The 19,295-nt window shown below is 45.0% G+C and overlaps 2 protein-coding genes across 4 annotated transcripts in view; one reads left to right on the top strand and one right to left on the bottom strand.

Annotated features, from left to right (window-relative positions):
• VMP1 (vacuole membrane protein 1) overlaps positions 1-16,231 on the bottom strand; it is a 60,855-nt gene extending 44,624 nt beyond the window's left edge. The window contains exons 1-6 of one of the 2 annotated variants that reach the window (XM_083875189.1): positions 16,157-16,231; positions 12,715-12,848; positions 8,523-8,623; positions 6,195-6,330; positions 3,779-3,869; positions 2,171-2,281 (exon numbers count right to left, since the gene is read on the bottom strand). In XM_083875189.1, the coding sequence (XP_083731315.1) occupies positions 2,171-2,281; positions 3,779-3,869; positions 6,195-6,330; positions 8,523-8,598 (414 nt within the window). In that variant the 5' untranslated portion in view covers positions 8,599-8,623; positions 12,715-12,848; positions 16,157-16,231. Of the gene's footprint in view, positions 1-2,170; positions 2,282-3,778; positions 3,870-6,194; positions 6,331-8,522; positions 8,624-12,714; positions 12,849-14,095; positions 14,217-16,156 lie in introns of those variants that run through there. The other variant, XM_083875190.1, reaches the window with a different exon arrangement.
• Positions 16,232-16,252: 21 nt separating this feature from the next.
• On the top strand, positions 16,253-17,837 carry PTRH2 (peptidyl-tRNA hydrolase 2). 2 transcript variants are annotated; one of them, XM_083874984.1, is made up of 3 exons: positions 16,253-16,289; positions 16,523-16,613; positions 17,154-17,830. In XM_083874984.1, the coding sequence occupies exon 3, from the start codon at positions 17,175-17,177 to the stop codon at positions 17,694-17,696; it is 522 nt and encodes a 173-aa protein (XP_083731110.1). In that variant the 5' UTR covers positions 16,253-16,289; positions 16,523-16,613; positions 17,154-17,174; the 3' UTR covers positions 17,697-17,830. The 2 variants fall into 2 exon arrangements, with proteins under 2 accessions (XP_083731110.1, XP_083731111.1); XM_083874985.1 differs by having other exon boundaries at positions 16,270-16,289; positions 16,523-16,591; positions 17,154-17,837.
• Positions 17,838-19,295: the final 1,458 nt, after the last annotated feature.

A 19,295-nucleotide genomic window follows, 5' to 3' on the forward strand; every position in this document is an offset into this window, starting at 1 on the left:
GCAAATCCAGGCACTCAAGCAGGGGAGGATTTGTTTTGTAACTTTTTGTTTCTTTGAGTCAGCAGAAGAATAAGTTTTAGCATTATGAAGGAATATAATTAAAGTGTATGGAACATGAAAAGCAGATCAACGGTAATGCAGAAATTAATATTGAGAGCCCCACTTAATGTGTCATATTTCTACTTTTAGAGGGAACTGCTGTACAAACAACAAAGCAAAATAGTTACAACTCCTCCCTTTGAGAGCTGGAGCTTTTAATTGCATTATTTCCAGATGGGTTAAATCCAGAACACCACTCTGAAAGAGTTCACCCCTAAAAGCTGCAGCAGCAGCCTCACGTTAGTACTCCTTGTTCCCTCTGAGAGTGAGCAGATACCAAGCACTGTTTTACTACAGCGATAACATATTCCATGTACACCTTGCTGCTGCAGCTGCAGTGATAAGAACATTAACATTACCAGCTCAGGTACTCAAAATGCAAACACGGGTAGTGAGGGCCGGGAGCTGCTGTTTTTACACTCCCTCTGCCATCTAGTGGCAACAACTGCGTGGTTTCCACCGAGGTGTAAACCACGAGGTGCTCAGACAGTGCCCAGAAGGTGTTAACTGACCTGAGCAGACCATGATAATCACTAAATCTTGCTCAGGAGAAAAAAAGAAAACCAGAGAAATAAATCCTGGTTTCTCATTCTTCCTACACTCACTGCTTTCACGGGATTCCCTCAGTGAAACAGGAATATGCTTATCTGCCTCATGTATTTAAAGCAAACCAGTATTTCTCCTGTATAATTACACTTTAGATGTTGATGGTGCATTTTTATTACATTTTACTCTATAAACACCTTCTAATTACTCAGTGTAATCTATTCAGTCTGTTTTCTCCTCCTGACAAAGTTATGTGATATCTTCCCTTTTATGTTCCAAATAAATACCTTCCCTAACAATATTAAACTCCATTTCTTTTCCTGGGTGACACATCCCTGTAATCTTTGGAAAGACTGTTAACTTCCCAAAAACCCACCATAAGTTATACTGATAAACCAACTGAGAAATTGTATTTTCTATAAATTATTTCAGTGTCAGCTCAGGTCATGGCCCAAGTACCTCCACGAGGTTCACATATCCCACAGGATAATCAAAGTGATGTATTATGGAATTTAATTTTTCTACACTGAAGTAGTTTAGAACTTTGATTTTTAAATGTAGAGTAAAAAGAAAGGTTCCACCTCCTTTAAGAAAAGAAGTGGTGCTGTCTTAGGAAGATTTCATGTGCCAAAATCATCTTGGAGTGGCCTGACAGTGCTCAATGCACAGAATTGGTTTTGTTTAGCAGGAATTCCTTTAGGACAGAAGCTACAGCCAGAGTAAATCTGAGGCTGCTCATCCCATGCCATTCCATCTCCCAGGCACTGCCCTGCTGGGGGGAAAGGCAGGAGTTTCTTGTAGTGTCTTCTGTGTTATTGTTAATGATTGAAGCAGCTCTGAAAGTAAACATCTGTAATTGTTCCAAATACAAGATGACATTTGTTGCATGAACTGGTTTTAATTATTTTGTGGCCATGAATCCTTTTCTTGAATCCAGGACAGTGGTTTCATAACCCAGGAACTAATCCAATGGCCAAAAGCAAAACACACCCAAACATTTCCCTGACTTCCATAGCTGAGTTGAGACAAACAACATCATGCAAATTTTCATATTTTATCTTCATAGAAAAACATTGTTCTTGCTATTATTTTCAGAGAAAAATTAATACAGACTGAACTTCAAACCAGCTGCCTGTTTTGGTGCCTTCAGTTAGAAAAATTATAATTTTAAAGCTACTAAAAAAATACTCTGAATTTTTTTAAATGGAAACACTTGAGCTACACACAGTAGATCAGGCTTCATTTAAATGAGGAGATTAGAGGATAGAGCTTGCAGATTTGGCTCATTGTTTCAAAGTGAGGATTAACCAACAGCAGGCCAATATCCACAGCTCAACAAACACAGAGCTTGCAAACTGCAGAACATGATGATGCCGTGTAGAACATGGACAGCACTCACCAGAGCACCAACTCTGGATGTATTTAATGTTTAGAACTTGCAGAAAATTATTTACTCACCTCTTTTAAAATATGTAACAATGAAAGTACTCAGTTCAGAATGGACATGGTGTGGAAATATCCTTACCAAGTAGAGCAGAAAGGTGTGGAGACCTGTTCCAAGCCCAACAGAGGAGAGAATGCCCAATCCTACCCAGTAGGCACACCAGAAGAACTTCTTCTCCATGTACCGCACATACTGAGCAAGGAAAGTCACAAAAAAAAAAAAAAAAAAAAAAAAAATTATGAAATCTCCAAAGGAGAAAATTAATCTACAAGCTAACACAGACATTTACCTGGATTATAACAGCTGAAATAGACTCCTAAATAGTTCTATTTTAAATTTATTACAGTAACAACACAGACATGTAGAGGAAACATTGCACTTTCAAAAGAAACCCCCCCACACACATCTTGGAATCAGTGAATTTCCAAGAAGATAGATGGAAATTCAGGTTCAATAGTAGGAGGTTGAAATCCAGAACAGGCCCACAAGGAGCAAGCCTCACAAAGTGTGAAGCAGAGCCCAGGCAGCTCAGGGATTTGTCTGAACAGTTTAAAAATAAAGAAAAAATCAGCTGCACTCCCAGTGAGTCTGTTGGATGTTGCAGGTTTGTTACTTTTAAGAAAACATTAAAATGCTGGTTGTGTGCTGCACCCAGCAATGAGGGGATCTGGGAAAGTCACAGCAGGTTCTGGACACTCTTTTACACCACCAAGGTGAAGTTTACACCTTTCTTATCCAAGCTCCAACACACCAGGGCACAAAAACATCCTGAAAATGCCAAGTGCACACGGCTGATCCCTCCTTAACAGGGAGCTCCTGCACTGGCTGTCACCTGAGGGTGACACTGCCCTCAGCAGTCCCAGAGGATCAGGTTTCTTCCCAGCAGGCTCAAGGAAACTCGGGAAGGCAGGACTTGGGCTCCAGAACTGCAGATCCCTCAGGCAGGCAGTGCCACACCACAGCGGGAGGGATGGAAGCAAGTTCTCTGGAATTGGGAACTTGCTCATTTATAACTGGTATCAGTTATAACTGGTTTTTAAAAGGGCTTTCTGTCCTCCAGGAAAATCTGAAACTCAAGAGAAATGGGGAGGGGAAAGGTGCAGACAGCACCATCACTAAGTTTAAGCAATGTCTTACACTTCCAGTGCTGCAAAAGCACCAGGCTTTGTGTCCACCAAAGCTCCACAAAGTCTTAAATGACCATTTGAAAACAGAAAGAAGCATCACAGAACGAAAAATAGAATCTGAACCCCAAAGTCATTTTCTATCTCTATAGGTGCCTGTCCCAGCTGGGCAGGAGACCCTTCCACAGAAACACAAGGATCATTTCTTGGGAACCACGAAGCTCTGCCACGACTCAGGGAAACATTTCCCCTCAAGAGCTCCCAGCACTATTAAAAGCTTGCTGACAGCAGCTGTGAAGGAGTGCTGCAGCACCCGAGGTGTGCTTCACTCAGCAACAGATGAGACACCTCCAGATCCACCAGAAGAGATCAAATAGCACAGCTCACCCCTCCCCACCTCTGACACACAGCTCATGCACACCCAACAGAGCAGTCACGACTCGAGAAACAAAAACCTTAGCGAGGAGTTAGAAAGGTGGATTATAAATTCATGGAGATCCCAGCACAACTCACTCAATTCCCAGCAGAGGGAAGGGAGTGTGAGTCAGGGAAGCAGAGGTGGTACCTGTTGATGTGCTCCTTCGATGTAGTACAGGGCTGTGAGCACTGCCAGTGCCAGCAACACACACACCAGGACCCCTCGCCAACGCCACAATCTTAAAGACAAATTAGGTTTTATCATTATTAAACATGCATTTCAAAGTAATTCAGTTACCCCTGGGGACTGCCTGGATGTGCTCAGCAGGGACAATGGCTCAGTGTAAACCTCCCAAGAAAATATCAGGGGAGCCTTTTACTCCTTAGGGAGAAAATCTCTGCCTGGCTGTCAAGCGAGATCAAAGTTCAGCCACGCATATTTTATTTGGTTTTTAACAAAGAAAAACAAAGTAACTGTCTGAAAACAAACACAAGCTGAAAACAATTCAGCTTCTGGAGCCAAGAGTCAGACCCAGGGCCTGAGCAGCAGCTGTGGCCAAGCACAGAGCAGAGCAGGCCCTGCACTGGCCCTGGGCAAGGACGAGCTGGGTGCAATTCAGAAGTGCTGATTTCCAACTGGGCAGAGCCATAGCAACAAATCTTTGCATTATTCTGTTTCCCTTTATCTATTAAAATTGAATATCTTGTAACAGCTCCAAATTTAATAAATATATTTTAGGTAGCTCTGAAGCATTAGGTGAGTAAAGGGAGAAAAGTGTTTTCCAAAGTAATTTGCTACCAAATAATTTTTGAGCATGTTTGGTTTTACTGTTTTTTTTTTTCTGCTTAATGTGTATGTGGCCACACACAGTAGATTAGCAAACACATTTATTATTTTCCAGAAAACACTATTATATTGTCACCTAGTGATATATAAAAAAGCAAGTGCTAACATCACTTAAAATTCCCAGACTCTAATAGCAAACTATGAACATAACTTATCTATTTAGACAGAAAAGATAGAAATGTGAGGCACAATACAGGAAAACAGTCACCAATATCTCATATTAAGCAAACTGAAAAGAGCACTCACAACATTTTAAAATTAAAGTTAGTGCTGCTTGCATTAGTATGACAATTGAATTTTCAAATGATTGTCATTCAAAACACAATTTATGCAAACAGAACACAGGAGATCATTAAAAGTCAATCTGAGGTCTCAACTTAATAGCTTGTAATAGTCAGGGTTATTTTCTGTAAAGATTCTGTCAGGGGACTGGCAGACAACTGAATGTGCTGCTCAGCAGAGGAGGCAAGTGCTATCTGTAACAGAATTGGATGTCTAGGAAGCCAAATAAGATTTGAGGTCTTAAAATAAATCCTCAAATGTTATTTCTGCTTAGTTTAAATAAATGCTTGGAGATTGTCAGAAATTACAGATGTCAGACCCAGTAAAACAGTTCTCAGAGACAATTCCTAATGGTAGCTGAAAAAATGCACATAATAAAATAAATAGGCTTGGGGGGGTTGATTTTTTTTTTGGGGGGGGGTGTAAAAAGGAATTCAGACTACACTGAACATAAAACAAATAAACTGTTTATAAATAAACAAATACACTGAACAATAAACCTGGCATTTTTTCACACAAATAATTTCAAAAGAACATGAAAACCAGAAGTTTCTGTCAGTGAATCTGAACTGCCAGCACCTCCAGCCTAGCCCAGAGGGGGAGTGAGCACAACCCTGAGCAGCAGGCTCAGCCCAGCAGCTGGAGTCACCCAAGGTGACATTAGATCCTGTCTCCTGACTGGGAAAAGCTTTGTAAAACTCAGTCCCAAACACAACAGAGCTCAGTTACCAACACAAGCACTGGATGGCTGCTACTCTTGGCATTTTCACTGCAAATTGTACTCATGTTTTGGCAGCCTGAACCCCTTGGGCCTTGTGCCTCAGGAACTGATTCTGCATTTCAGCACTAGCAGGGAATGGCAGGGCTGCTCCTCACCAATTCTCTCACTGGAACAAAAGCTGGTTTTATCCAGTGTGAAAATAACACTCATGGAAAGTGCTTTAATAAATCATTTCCTGCTGTAAAAGGGCCCACAGAAAAGCAAAGTCCTCTTCACAGCACCATAAACATCACTGCAAGCTCCTGATCTCTGCCCTGGCTGAGCTATTTGAAGATTACTCAGTGACACCAACACCTGCATTAGTAGGTCAGTGCTTAACACTGCAGCCATAAGCACAATATCCCTTTGCCTTAAAGATCCCTAAACACTGTCTCACTCTTTCAAATTGGAATATTCAACTCTTCAGAAAGGCATTTTGCCATTTTCTCCCCCTTGCTGCACTCATGTAATTTAGGCAGGTCTGAGAGTGTGGCTACAAGTGTGGGATGTTCCTGCAGCCACCTTTATAAGGGACAAAAATACACATGTTCTCTGAAAAAAAACCAGTTTTCAAGTTGTGAATCATCAGGGAAAGGGAGATGTCAGAATGACCTACTGAATCAGAGCATGGGTTTGCCCAGAACGCTTAGTAGAAGTTAAAGAAATGATCTTTACTTTGTGGTCCATTCCTTCAAGTTTATTAGAGTTTCCAGGCAAAAATACTGCAAGGTAACAAGCGGTTTTTTCCACAGTACAATGTTCAACCTCTCCTCTCGCTCCCTTCGCTTCCTCTCGCTCAGCATTGAGGAATCTGCAAAGGAAAGGCAGAAAAAAAAAATATGTAAAAGCATAGGCTGGCAGGTCAGGTGCTATCCTACACAAAAATACACTGAAAAATACATTGAAAAATACACTGAAAAATACACTGATTTTTTTTTAATTTTTATTTCTTAGGAAGTTAATGTGAGCTCTCAGTCATCTTTCCTCCTGATCCCAAAGCATTTGCTGTCAGTGCCTCAGGACAATGCAGGGAATGCAGTGGTTTGCTCTTCCCTGAGTGCCTGGGGTGCCCCAGGCCTGGCACCTCCTTTCTGCAGGGCACCACCCCAGGTTAAATGTGTCCACCTCAGCACCTGCTGCAGGGACATTTCCCTCTGAACTTTTGAGCTGCTTCTTTCCCAGCAGAGCTATTCCCAGCCTCCCACTTCCAGCAGATGGAATTACACGTCCTCTTTATCCCCCTGAGCCACGGTGTAACTGGATAAGAGCACCTGCCCTCCCTGGCAGAGCCTGTCCAGCTTCTCCCAAACTCCTCCTGTGGAAAGGAGCTGCTTTTGGAGCACAGCCCTGCCTGGGATGGAGCTCACACCCAGCCCAGCCCTGCTTCCCTAAAAGGCTTTTTTCTAATCGAGGTGTCATTTTGTGCTCACAATAAGATGAATAAAACCCCAAACTCGAGTTGGATTTTTGGAGGAGAATGGCTTGTTCATAGGTTGTCAAGTTAATAAGCAGTAATGATTTTTAAACTTTTAAAGAAAAGGAATTCTGGAGTAAGATTTAAACAACAGTTTGGATCCAAACAGACACCAAATTTGTTTAAGCATCACTTACTACACAGTCACAACACATGTATTCTATTTCGCACTGTAATAATATTAATAAATTCTAGATTTTTTAAAAAGCTGTTGCATTGAAAATATTAATCTAATCTGATCTCCAGCATATTGTAACCCAGGATGTATTATTTCAGTCTTACTCCAGTAACTGAAACATTTTGCCTTATCAGATGCTGATATTTACACAGAAATTGCAGATCTCATTAGTCACACAGCCCACTTAATTTTGTATTCCTTAGCTGTAAAATCAGTTGCTTAGGATGAACTAACAGAAATCCTGGCAAATACTGAAGTGCAGCCACATTCCCTCAGAGTTACAGAATGATTTAAGTCTTTAAGGAAAAGGCTTTAATTTGTTCCATACATACAAACATGCAGTTAATCTTTTTCGTTTAATATGTGTAATAAAAATGTTTCGACCTTGTTTTTATGACCTTGTTTTTACTAAAAAGGTCGTAAAAGACAATGGTGTAAGACTGCACACAACTTGAGAAATCACTTGATTACAAAACTTAATTAAATATGGAACTGGCACATTCAAAGCTGACAGGAAACAGACAAAGATGATTATAATTTCCATGCTTTACTACACAGCACGGATAATTCAGTGACACAAAAATCCTCATTAACTCTTTTCAGGTTATTTTTCATGAGTTCTAAACATTGACCCCCAAGATACTTCAGATATACCAGTAGGAAAAATAGAGGAGAGGCAGGAGGTGAAATAGTTAAAACTGTTTTGGTGGCAATTTATCACTGAAACCAATAAATTATAGTGACACTGAATTTCAACAGAACAGCTAGAAACAGGGAGACTAATAACTGGATGTGTCCCAGAGTAACACAGATTTTTATTACCAAGAATTTTTCAGTGCCAAAGGGTGGGGTTGTACAGCCTGATTTCCACAGCCACACACTTGCCAACAGAGTTTCATTTTTTTAGGTTTTTTTGGTTGTTGTTGTAGCCCCTGTTGGTACCCAGGTCAGTTTTGTGGGTCTTAAATGTATGTGAACCAAACATCAAGAACTTTTGGGAGGGGAAAAGAGTGTAAGAGAAATGTGAGTGGAAATACATGGCATGAATCTATTCCATGGCTTTGAAATCCTAAATCCTTCCAGGTTTAGAGCTGACTGAGGTTTTTAAAATTGCTTCAGGCATCGAGGCCCTTTGAATTAAGTGGGAATAAAGTCACAGAATCCCAAAAGGGTTTGGGTTGAAAAGGGCTTTAAAGGGAAGGGGCCCATCTCATTCCACCCCCTGGCACAGGTGAGGTGGCTCCATCCAGCCCGGCCTCACCAGAAAACCAAAAATCAATCCCTTTTCAATCTTGTGCTGTTTTACACCCCCAAGAGGCCAGCTGAGAACACAAAGTGATTTCCCACCTACCTGTGAAGTTGCCATTGTGCTGCTCTTTGCTCATTCTTATGCGTCTCTGGTCACAGTCTGTGCCATTCTCTGCCATTTCATAGATCAGTCAGGTGTGGGGACTACGAGCAGAAAAAAACCCCAAAAAGGACAAGGTGTGTTTCTGGTTAGGATTCCACAGTCTGAGGATAGAGATAAACACCCAGCAGCTCTCCAAACCCAGCTCACACTCATCCCGCATTACACCATCAAAGAGGAGAAAGTGATTCAATCCCCACAGTGACAAAGATTAAAACATTCCCACCTACAGAATTCTAAATTTTTCACTCCAAATGACAAAACTCCCTCAACTTCTAACAGCTGAACAAAAGCTCATTAAACAAACCCCTTCCACGTCCCAACCCACTGTTTGGGCTCTGGGTGCAGCAGAGCTTCATACAAACCTCCTGAGGCTGGTGCTCCTCATCCTGGCACTAAATTTTGCAGGTTGTTACTGTGTCAAAAACCTCCCTGGCTGAAAGATCAGTGTGGTAACCAAGAGACAGAGCTGCACCTCCTGCTTTTGCACAGGCAAAAAAGCACAAGAGGCAAACTCTTCAGAGGACAAGAGCTTTCTGATGGAATAACACTGTCCATACTCTCTGCTGGTTTGGCCTCTCCCTAGAGAGATCAACCCTAAAAACAAAACCCCAAAAGAACAGATGTGGTTTTCCTTATCCAGGAGAGTAAATAATGCAAGAAGTGGGAGCCAGCACAAACCAGTGTGTTGCAAGAGCTGCCTTTTTTTTCCTTTAAAAAAAACCTCAACCTGAACAGCTGACAATTCTTATGCAATCAAACATAAAGAGAATAACCAGTCAGACTTCTTGTTTTAAAACCTCTCTCTTAAACATTAAAACAGTTTCTGGAGTTTTATTTGGAAAAGAGAGTCTTTTCCAAATAAAATCTAAAGCATTTTATTTACATTGTATTTCTCCCTGTAAGCACACTTGATTTACAGTCTTTGATACGTTGCTTTTGTTGGAAAGAAAAGTGATGCAATATTAAAATGACAGGTTACATAAAACTGTCCAGTGGAAGAAATTAAAGTTCTACAGAAAAAAAAAAATACTTCCCCATTGATTTATGTTCAGCTTAAGAGCCAAGCAGCAACTCAGGTTTGGTAAACAGGAGTGAGGTCACCCCTTGGATTCAGACTGCACTAATTTTGTCAAATTTTAAAATAGAATGTTCAAAGATTTCAGATGCTGTAATTGACATTTCCAGCATCTCACTAGTCAGTTTTAGACAGGAGTTTTTCTAAGCAGGTACAAGCCTTGTGCATTACTTGCAATACAGATAAAATTGTTAGCTAGAATCTAATTATCAAAGGTTTTAGTTAAAATCCAGTAGTCAAAAGCACTGAGGTCTCAGGAAGGAATCCTTTCTCCAACACCTCCCCCTGACACAAAATGTGCAGAAACAGAAATCTGGTTAAACAAGGCAGCAGAAACTCATCTCATGCATGTTACAGCTTTTATTCACTGCAACACAAACCCCAGAACACCCAAACCACCTAAAAAAATGAACAAAACACCTTTGCAAAAAGCTGAAAAATGCTGAAAGAACTCAGGAGTCAGCCAAGGACAAGAGGCCTGAGCTGCTGCTGCAGTGGGAGCTCTACAGCATCACTCTGCAGTCACCTGCAGCCCAGGAATTGCTCAAACCCCAGGGAAATGTGAACCTCTCCCTCTCCCCAGGTGAGTTTAGAGCAGCCTGACACTCTGGAGCTACCCCAGCCCTCAGCTGAGGATAACAGGCCAGTTGCTGTGGCAATATCAGGATCAAATGTTCAGCCACCCTTTAATTCCATCAGTGGAGTGTTTTGTTTCTGACTGCACTCACTTGTGCTTATTTTTCTGTATATTTAAAGTATTTATGAAAGTATATTTTAAGTATTTATGAACATCTAGGATGTAAGTTTATATACACCACATGAATTTACACACACACACAGAGTTCAAACTGCAGAGGGCAATATTTAAATGACACACCCCCACACAGCCAAGCCTGATGTTCACAGAAAGCTGCTTAGGAAGCAAAAGCCATCCAGAGCTGTTGAGCACACACAGCAACACTAAAAAAAGTGTTCTGGCTTAGGGAACTTCAGTCACATTTTGTTGATGTAAATATAGCAAAGATTAGGGGAAAAAAAAAGCCACAAATTTCAGTGGAAGCCCCACGTTCCTCATTCTGAAATCCATCTTTTTTCATGTGTGCAAACCTAGCCTTCAAAATTAAAGTCCTGACTGATTTGGTCTCTGCTCTCAGGTTAATTACACCCCAAGGGAGTTCATTTAGTGCAATGCCAACTGCTCTCCACGTTGGATGCTAAAGCCCAGGCTGTGCACACAACACTGAATTCCAGTGCAGTCCATAAAACTCCTCATCTTTGAGGGTCTCAGGTGTGTTGTTCTCAAGGCATGACAGCTTTTGTTTTCTTTCAGGAGCTCAACTGACAGAGCCACTTTTACCCTGCCTGCTTGGACAGGCACTAATCCAGGATTAGCTTTGCATAACACCACCTCAAGTACACAAGTCAACGTTTGCACTGGAGCAGATAAAATAATCCCCTTCCACACTTCTGGAGGACAAATATTTGTCAAGAAGGTCTTAAAGTTCAACCATTCTGCAGGAAGGCTCTAAAGATTCCTGTTTAAAACCACAGGTGACTTAGAGATGGGATACCTATCACATGGCAGGGCTGAACAGGATGCAAACTCTTCCTGGCTCCAGAAAAGAACCTCCCTGGTTTAGCCAAGTCTAATTATACTTAAAGCATCTTACAAAGGGACTGGAGGATGTACATCCCCTCAGCTCAGCACCCCTGATCTGCTGTGCAGCTTGATGCCCATTAGAACCACCAGTCCTGCACTAATTCCTCCCCACAGGGGTTAATTGGGGTGGGAATCTGACCCAAAATGGAGTTATCCCTCATTAACTCACTCCCTGTTCTCAACTCGACACCCAATCCACGAGAGCTCACCACAGGAAATTAAATTCCATCTGCTAAACAGAACTTCGCTTCTGACAGATGCTGGGAGAGACACAGAGCTCATCTCTAAAAATAAATTTGCCTGCTGCATGGAGTACTCAGCAGCAAACATAAAAATAAACTATTTAAAAGAGCGAGGAAAACAACTGTGGCCAGTTTTTGTATCAGGGTGGCTTAGATCATTTGTTAGAGCTGAGCTCACACAAGAACTGCTTTGTAGGGCTGAACAAAGAGCTCACAAAACACCATTGAGCTTTAGAGCAACCCAAAACATGAGGTATAAAAAAAGACAATTATTGCTAGTCAAAAATGCAAATTGGTCAACAAAAAAAGGGTTTATGGTAACTGTGACTGGCACTTCACAGCATAAGTGAGACAAAGCAAAACAAGCTATCAGAGCATGAGAACACAACAAAATCAGGCACTGCAGGATGTGCTCTCTGTAATCAGAGAAAAGGACAAAAGTCTCTTCTCTGAAGCTCTGGGGAGGCTGTGGAAGCACCCAAGTGTTGGGTGCACTTGTGCAAAAGGAGCCAGTTTTGGACGAGGCAGTTGGGTGTCTGCACTCTCCCTTAGAGGGGCAGAATGGGGACTCATGTTCTGTACTAAGGATTTTTGGAGGACTCCCTTCAAGTGTGCTGGAACAACAAGGAAGCTGTTTTCATGATCTCACTGCTCTCCCAGACATTGTTTGAATCACTAATTCTTACTGAAAGAGCCCTGACTCTCATCTCCATCAGCTCCTGCTCACACAGCTCCAGAGAGAACCAGAGTCAGAGCATTCTGTTGTTTCCCCCAGCCACCTCAGCACCACATCATTTCCCATTATTTCTTGCATTTAAAGCCAGATGTTCCAACCCTGTTGCTTCTTTCTCCTCAACTTTTCTGATATTCCTTCTTCTCTTTCTACACCCCTGTTATTCAGTTACAATAAGGAGGAAAAAAAGGATTAAAATCCAGCCTTTCCAGGTGGGTGAAGAATTACACTAACCTAGACAGTGCTGCACATCTGTGATTTGATTTTCAGTCTTCAAAAGCTCTACAGAGAGAATAAGTTAACAATTCCTTGGCAAAAAAACAGCTTGGAGAGCACTTTCCCTCGAAAGCCAAAGGCTGCCTGGCACAGGAAACACATTCAGGTGAAGGATGGGATCAGTTTGGAAGTGAAACATTACATACCCCTTCCAGCTCCTCACAGTTACTCCCTCTCCACCACTTCTCCAGGATCTGAAGGCAGTGGAAGAGCCCAACCACGTCCTCAGCTCTGCAGCACTCGAGCCCAAAGCGACTCCTCTTGCAAAAAGCTGCTGCCCCTGCAGAGCAAGAGAACACTGGAGTGACACAGCCCCTCACTTGGAGGTTAATGACTTTCCTGAAGATGATAGAAAATAGAAAAAGTGACTGCTTGATTATTTTTTTCCAGTCCTTCAGCACTCCTGGGAAACATTCAATTAAAATAAATGAGGCCACAGCTGAAAGATGGTCCAAATCTCCACAGATTCAGCCGTAATGGGTTATTTTGATAGGAGTGCGTTCATTCCCATACTAAAAGTGTTTTCCTAACTAAAATAGTTTTGATTCCTCAAAGGAGAAGTAATTCAGTTAAAGACCACAGGTTTCCATTTTGTGGGTTATGCCTCTGTACACCAGACCTATTTTCCAATTCCTACCCAAATAAATCATCTTAGAATTTAGAGTTAAAATTCCTTTTTTTTTTTCCCTAAAAAGACTTTGGGATGCCTTTTAGGAAAGACTGTTGTAACATGAGCTTCAGGGGTGCCATCCAATTTCTTTTGAGTTACCTGAAAGTTCTGTTCCTGCCAATAAAGCCACATACATATTAAACTGATCTTTTTGGTGTGTTTTTTTCCTGGTGAAACATGAATTTTGATTACATCCAGCAGTAGAACCAGGTGCTATAATAAAGCAGTAGAGATGCTGTGCAATAAATAGATGAAAAGATGAGATCCAGGGATAAGAGGATATGTAGAGGAGGCAGAGCACAGATGAAAAGGGATGAACACAAGGACCTGACAAAGCCCAGAGCGGCTGAAAGCAGCTCCTGAGATAACAAATTCTGCTTTTCACAGGAACAGTCTCTAAGTAAAGCCAATTCAGATTTCACACTTGGCCATCCAGTGTGGACACACTGCCCAGACAAGGCTCACAGAGGCCAATTCTGAGCCCTGGGAGAAAGAAAAATATTCTTTTAATAAGCTTGAAATACCCCAAACAACTGCCTGCCTCGCTAATAACATCTCCTGGCTCCCTCTGGTCCAAGCAGCACCAAAACCAGCGAGGTTTGGTGGTTTTGGTGCTGTCCCACGACTGTGTTTGAAGCTGGTACAAAAAACTCAGTGTTGCAAAACCTTCAGGGTTGTGCCCTTTGTCCTCAGGGAATGGCAAAGTCCACTCAGCTCACACTTGTCCACAAGGAAGAGAAGTTAAAGTTCCAACCTGCAGATAACTCTGTCATCCATCACAATACCTCAGGAATTATAGTGGGGGGGGGTTTTGTTTGTTCTAAACCCACAGTTTTTTAAGAAATGGCAGAGATCACCAGATGCAGTCAGAGGCAGTCATGACATCCAGAAGGAATTCCAAAACAACAACTTAGAAAAAAAGCTTTGAGGTGGAAAGAGTGCAGTTAGTTGTTCCAGCCTACTCACCTTCCTCATTGCTACCACCCACTTGAAAGCTCCTGAGTCTCCTCCTACCCTTCCCCACAGCAATTACAAACACCCTCGGTTTCAGCAGCTCAGCAGGACACGAAACAAAGCTTAGACAAATAGAGAGAGCTCACCTCCCATTGCACAACTGGAAAGTGGCTTTTGAAACCCTCATCTGAAAACAGGGGATGAAGCCATCCTTACAACTGTCACTTATCCCATAAGGAATAAAGGAAAGTCTATTCCATGCTGCAGAAATAATGGATTGGAAGAATGGCTGACATAATGAAGACTGTTTTAATGGGAAAATTAACGCATTAGGAAGAGCTGATGTATGTTATCACAAGGTGTTAGGAAGCATGAGAACCCCCCATCAAACTGAGATGAAACAATCTCTAAAAGAGCAGAATTCCTAACAGCAAAACCAGCTGCTAAATCCACTGCCCAAACACCACACTTTCTCCACCCCAACCCGCATTAACCAAACCAGGATACCCACTTGTTGGTAAGCACAGAGCAGAGAAAACAAGGGCAGGAGAAAACCCTCAAGAAATGCCATAAGTGCAGCTGAAAGGGGAAAACCTGCATTCACAGCACTTTATAGATAAATAGCCGCTATCAAACGCTCTTATCAGCCCTTCCCTCAGGCCACCTACATGACCTGCCATTCATCTGAGGGGCAAAACTGGAATAAAAAGGGAATCTTGCTGCTTTGTTGTCTCCTGTAAACACCAGATGACATTGGCTAGAGAAATAAAAGCCAGTGAGGTGCTCAACCCTAGCCAGCAGAAATGTCCCCCTGGATTTGGGCCTCACATCCACAAGCCCAGGCAGCCCATGGGGATGTGGGGAGCACCCAGCACAGCACATTTCCGATGGAAAAACACACAAAGCCCATCGCTATCCGACTCTCCGAAGGGAGAAGGACGGATTTCTCCCTGTGTCATCAGGCACCGTCCCTTGGGCTGGAGAAGGACGAGTCCCATCCCACCATCCCACCCTTCCCGGGGCTTTGGGAGAGCAGAGCCGCTTTCCAGCGGGGTGAGACGGCAGGGCTCATCTCTGGCCATGAAAACTGGCGACCAGCAGCCTCCCCTCCCTCCCTCCCTCCCTTTCCACAACATTCCCGGCCATGCCCCGGCTCCTTCACGGGTCCCTCGGCTCTCACAGCGCCGGGACGGGGAGCTCGTTTTGCCGCCGTCACCTCAGAGCAGGAGGAGCCGTGAGGGCAGAGCTGAGGGGAGCGATGGCAGCGCTGAGGGGAGAGATGGGCAGAGCTGAGGGGAGAGACGGGCAGAGCTGAGGGGAGCGATGGCAGCGCTGAGGGGAGAGACGGGCAGAGCTGAGGGGAGCGATGGCAGCGCTGAGGGGAGAGACGGGCAGCGCTGAGGGGAGAGATGGGCAGCGCTGAGGGGAGAGATGGGCAGCGCTGAGGGGAGCCATGGGCAGAGCTGAGGGGAGAGATGAGCAGAGCCGAGGGGAGAGATGAGCAGAGCCGAGGGGAGCCATGGGCAGAGCTGAGAGAGAGATGGGCAGCGCTGAGGGGAGCCATGGGCAGCGCTGAGGGGAGAGACGGGCAGAGCTGAGGGGTGAGACGGGCAGAGCTGAGGGGAGCCATGGGCAGCGCTGAGGGGAGAGATGGGCAGCGCTGAGGGGTGAGACGGGCAGCGCTGAGGGGAGAGACGGGCAGCGCTGAGGGGAGAGACGGGCAGCGCCGAGGGGAGCCATGGGCAGAGCCGAGGGGAGCCATGGGCAGAGCCGAGGGGAGCCATGGGCAGCGCTGAGGGGAGAGATGGGCAGCGCTGAGAATTCCCGCTGAGGGGAGCCATGGGCAGCGCTGAGGGGTCCCGCTGAGGGGAGCCATGGGCAGCACCGAGGGGTCCCGTCGAGGGGCCGGTGACGAGCTCCCCGCCCGCCCGCCCGCAGAGCCCCGGGCCCGGCCCCGCACTCACCACGCTCCGGCAGCTCGGCTGGGCCCGGCACAAGGCGGAACTGGGCCCGGCACAGCACGCCCCGGCCCGCCCCGGGCTCCGTCACTTCCCGAGCGCCGCGGCTCCGTCACCTCCGGGCGGGCGGGAGCGGCAGGTGAGCGGTGAGGGGGATGGATGCTCCTTTATGCCCCCCTCATGTCCCTCCCTGAGGCCCGCGGGGTCCCGCACGGTTCGGTCCCCGCTCGGTGTTTGCCCTCCGTGTCCGGGCCTGGCGGGGCTGAGGTGCCGCAGCCCGCGGTGGAGCTGGAGGAGGCCCCGCTCCTCAGCTGAATTTGGGGTATTGGCTTGAAACCTCTAGCGTTTCACCGTTTTTCTCTCCGTTTTTAGGTGTGATTTTGACATGAGGAAAGGCTGAGCGATTTGGGAGTGGTCAGCTTGGAGAAGAGGAGCTTCGAGGTGACCTAATTGTGGCCTTCCAGTAGGTGAGGGGAACTTACAGGAGAGGTGGGGCAAGGCTATTTACAGAGGCCTGGGGTGACAGGACGAGGCGGAATGGGTTCAAATTGGCAGAGAGCAGGGTTAGATTGGATATTAGGAAAAAGTTTTTTCCCTGTGAGGGTGGGCAGGCCCTGGCACAGGGTGCCCAGAGAAGCTGTGGCTGCCCCTGGATCCCTGGAAGTGTCCAAGGCCAGGTGGGACAGGGCTTGGAGCAGCCTGGGACAGTGGAAAGCCCTACCCATGGCAGAGGGTGAAACAGATGAACTTTCAGGCCCTTTCCAACACAATCCATTCTATGGTTCTATGATAACTTGCCATTTTGTCTTGGCTTTGTCTGCTGAGTCGAAGCCCATCCCCAGTGAGGTGTTTTCAGTCAGAAAGCTGTGTCTGGGGAACTGTTTGTGTTTCTAACAAATGTTCTTTGTCTTCAATAACCAAGTGGAAACCAGGTGAGAACACACGAAATGCTCTCAGAAGCTGAGAAACACTTAGGTAAATTGTGTCTTTCCCCCCCTTTCAGAGGCAGTCCCCAAAATCCACCATGATTTCTGTCTTGGAGCCCGAGTTCCTGAACGTCATCATCGGAGTGGTGTGTGGTGTGTGCCTGGGCTGGGGCATCCGGGGGAGGCTCCGCAGGAAACCTGGGGCTGGAACAACTCCAGAGCCTTCCCACAGCCCGGGAGGCGAGGCCGACATCATGGGAGAGTCCGGGGAGCTCAAATTGGTGCTGATCGTCCGCAACGACCTGAAAATGGGCAAGGGCAAAGTGGCGGCACAGTGCTCCCACGCTGCTGTCTCTGCCTACAAGCAGGTCCACAAAAGGGATCCCGAGCTCCTGAAGCAGTGGGAGTATTGTGGGCAGCCTAAAGTGGTCCTCAAAGCTCCCGATGAAGAGACTCTGGTGCAGCTGCTGGCTGAGGCAAAGCGCCTGGGGCTCACTGTGAGCTTGATACAGGATGCTGGGCGTACTCAGATAGCTCCAGGCTCCAGGACAGTCCTTGGGATTGGACCAGGACCAGCTGATGTCATAGATAAAGTTTCTGGTCACCTTAAACTTTTCTAAACAGGTACCAAAAAAGAGCTGGATGTGTTCATGTATGTTAGTACTGAAGGGATAAAAATCCAAGTTGGGTTTGTTTTTTTTTTCCATGTTTTCCCTCAGTGTTAATAAAATAAGCAAGTTTTGTAAGATTTCCATTTGTAAATCATGAGTTTCTCTAGTTTGTGTTCCAAAGGGGGAAAAGAACATTCTAGGCTTAGGGCAGAGGAAAGCAAAGCTGGCACAAGAAGGAACCCAGTAAATTTACAACTTGTGCAACTGATTGAGCATTTTGCACGTTGGTTGATAGAATTTAGGAGTTTCCTCTTTTTGCCTGTTTTTTGTAGAGAATATACATAATTATTATATCACATAATTCTTTATACATAATAATTCTTTAATTCAGAAAGACTCAGCTGCTGAAGCAGTCAAGAACTGGAGCTGGGGGTAACTGTAGCCAAGTTCCTGCCCAAACAACTGCTGGTAACTGGTACCAGACTGACCAGTTCAACTGGATTTGCAGCCCAGACCAGTAAACAGTTGTGAGGAGCAGCTGTAAGATGAGCTTCCCTCTGGAGGGGTCTGTGTAGCTCCTACACGTGCAAAAATGTGCAGCTAAGCCAAGGTGTGGAGAGTTACCCTCCATATAAACAACTGGGCACTCAGGGACAGACAAATCCTGGTTTTCTTGGGATTATCAGGCACTCCTGGGCTTAAGGAAGGACCCTGTTATAGATATTACTGCATAGTTCAGAGCACCTTGGGGCTTCCAGTAAATTCTGCTTGTACAGTTTGTGAGAGCACCTTTGCCTGCTGAGTGTTGTGAAGAGTTTGTAGGAGAGGGAACAGGATTTATCTCCATCTCCAGCCATCCACAGACACAGAGGGAAGGGCAGAGGATAATAAACACAGAGGATGGAAATATTTTCATACTGCACCTCTCACTTAGAGGCTTAATCCTTTCTAGACACTCACTGCAGACTTGTGCTCCACCCCTGCTGAGCACAGAGAGCCTGGGGCAGGCGAGGCCATTCCATGGAAGTGCTGCAGTGCCCAGCCCCAGGATCACAAACTGTGGAGCTCACAGGAGGAAGAGGGAGTGGGATCTGGATCCTCATGTGGCTCCTGGTTAAGAGACAGGAGCTTCTAGAGCTGTTGGAAATCTGGCCAGTGCTCTCAGACTCGTTACACTCAAATATGACAGTATTCATTGAGAAACATTTAAGTCAATTTTATTTGAAGCTAAATATGTTTAAGGCAATTTACATACCTAGAACATGATCTCAATTGAACTGGCACACCCTACTACAATCCTAATGTATCATCTGGTCCAATATGCTGGAGTTGACCACACAGTGCAGCCAACTAGTGAAAAGTGCTATTTTCTTCTCTGTGGCATAATCTTTCTCTAGAAAAAGCATTACATATTTTCCTGTATTGCTCCCTCAGTGCAAGACCCCACTACTGGTCCCCATTGCTGCTCTGCTGCTGGCCCCCCTCAGACCCCTGGCTGCACACACCTGCATTGCCCCCACTACCAGCACTGCAATTCTTGGTTTGAGTCCAAAGGTCCTTTTTTTTTTTTGAAGACAGTAAAGTGAAGCTACCACTATGCAGCATGTC

Source organism: Zosterops lateralis (genome assembly GCF_965231275.1).
Source record: "Zosterops lateralis genome assembly, chromosome: 19".
Classification (NCBI taxonomy): Eukaryota; Metazoa; Chordata; class Aves; order Passeriformes; family Zosteropidae; genus Zosterops; species Zosterops lateralis.

Bases quoted from the DNA above. Each gene is read 5' to 3' on its own strand.
- PTRH2 (XM_083874984.1), top strand. From the start codon at position 17,175: ATGATTTCTGTCTTGGAGCCCGAGTTCCTGAACGTCATCATCGGAGTG.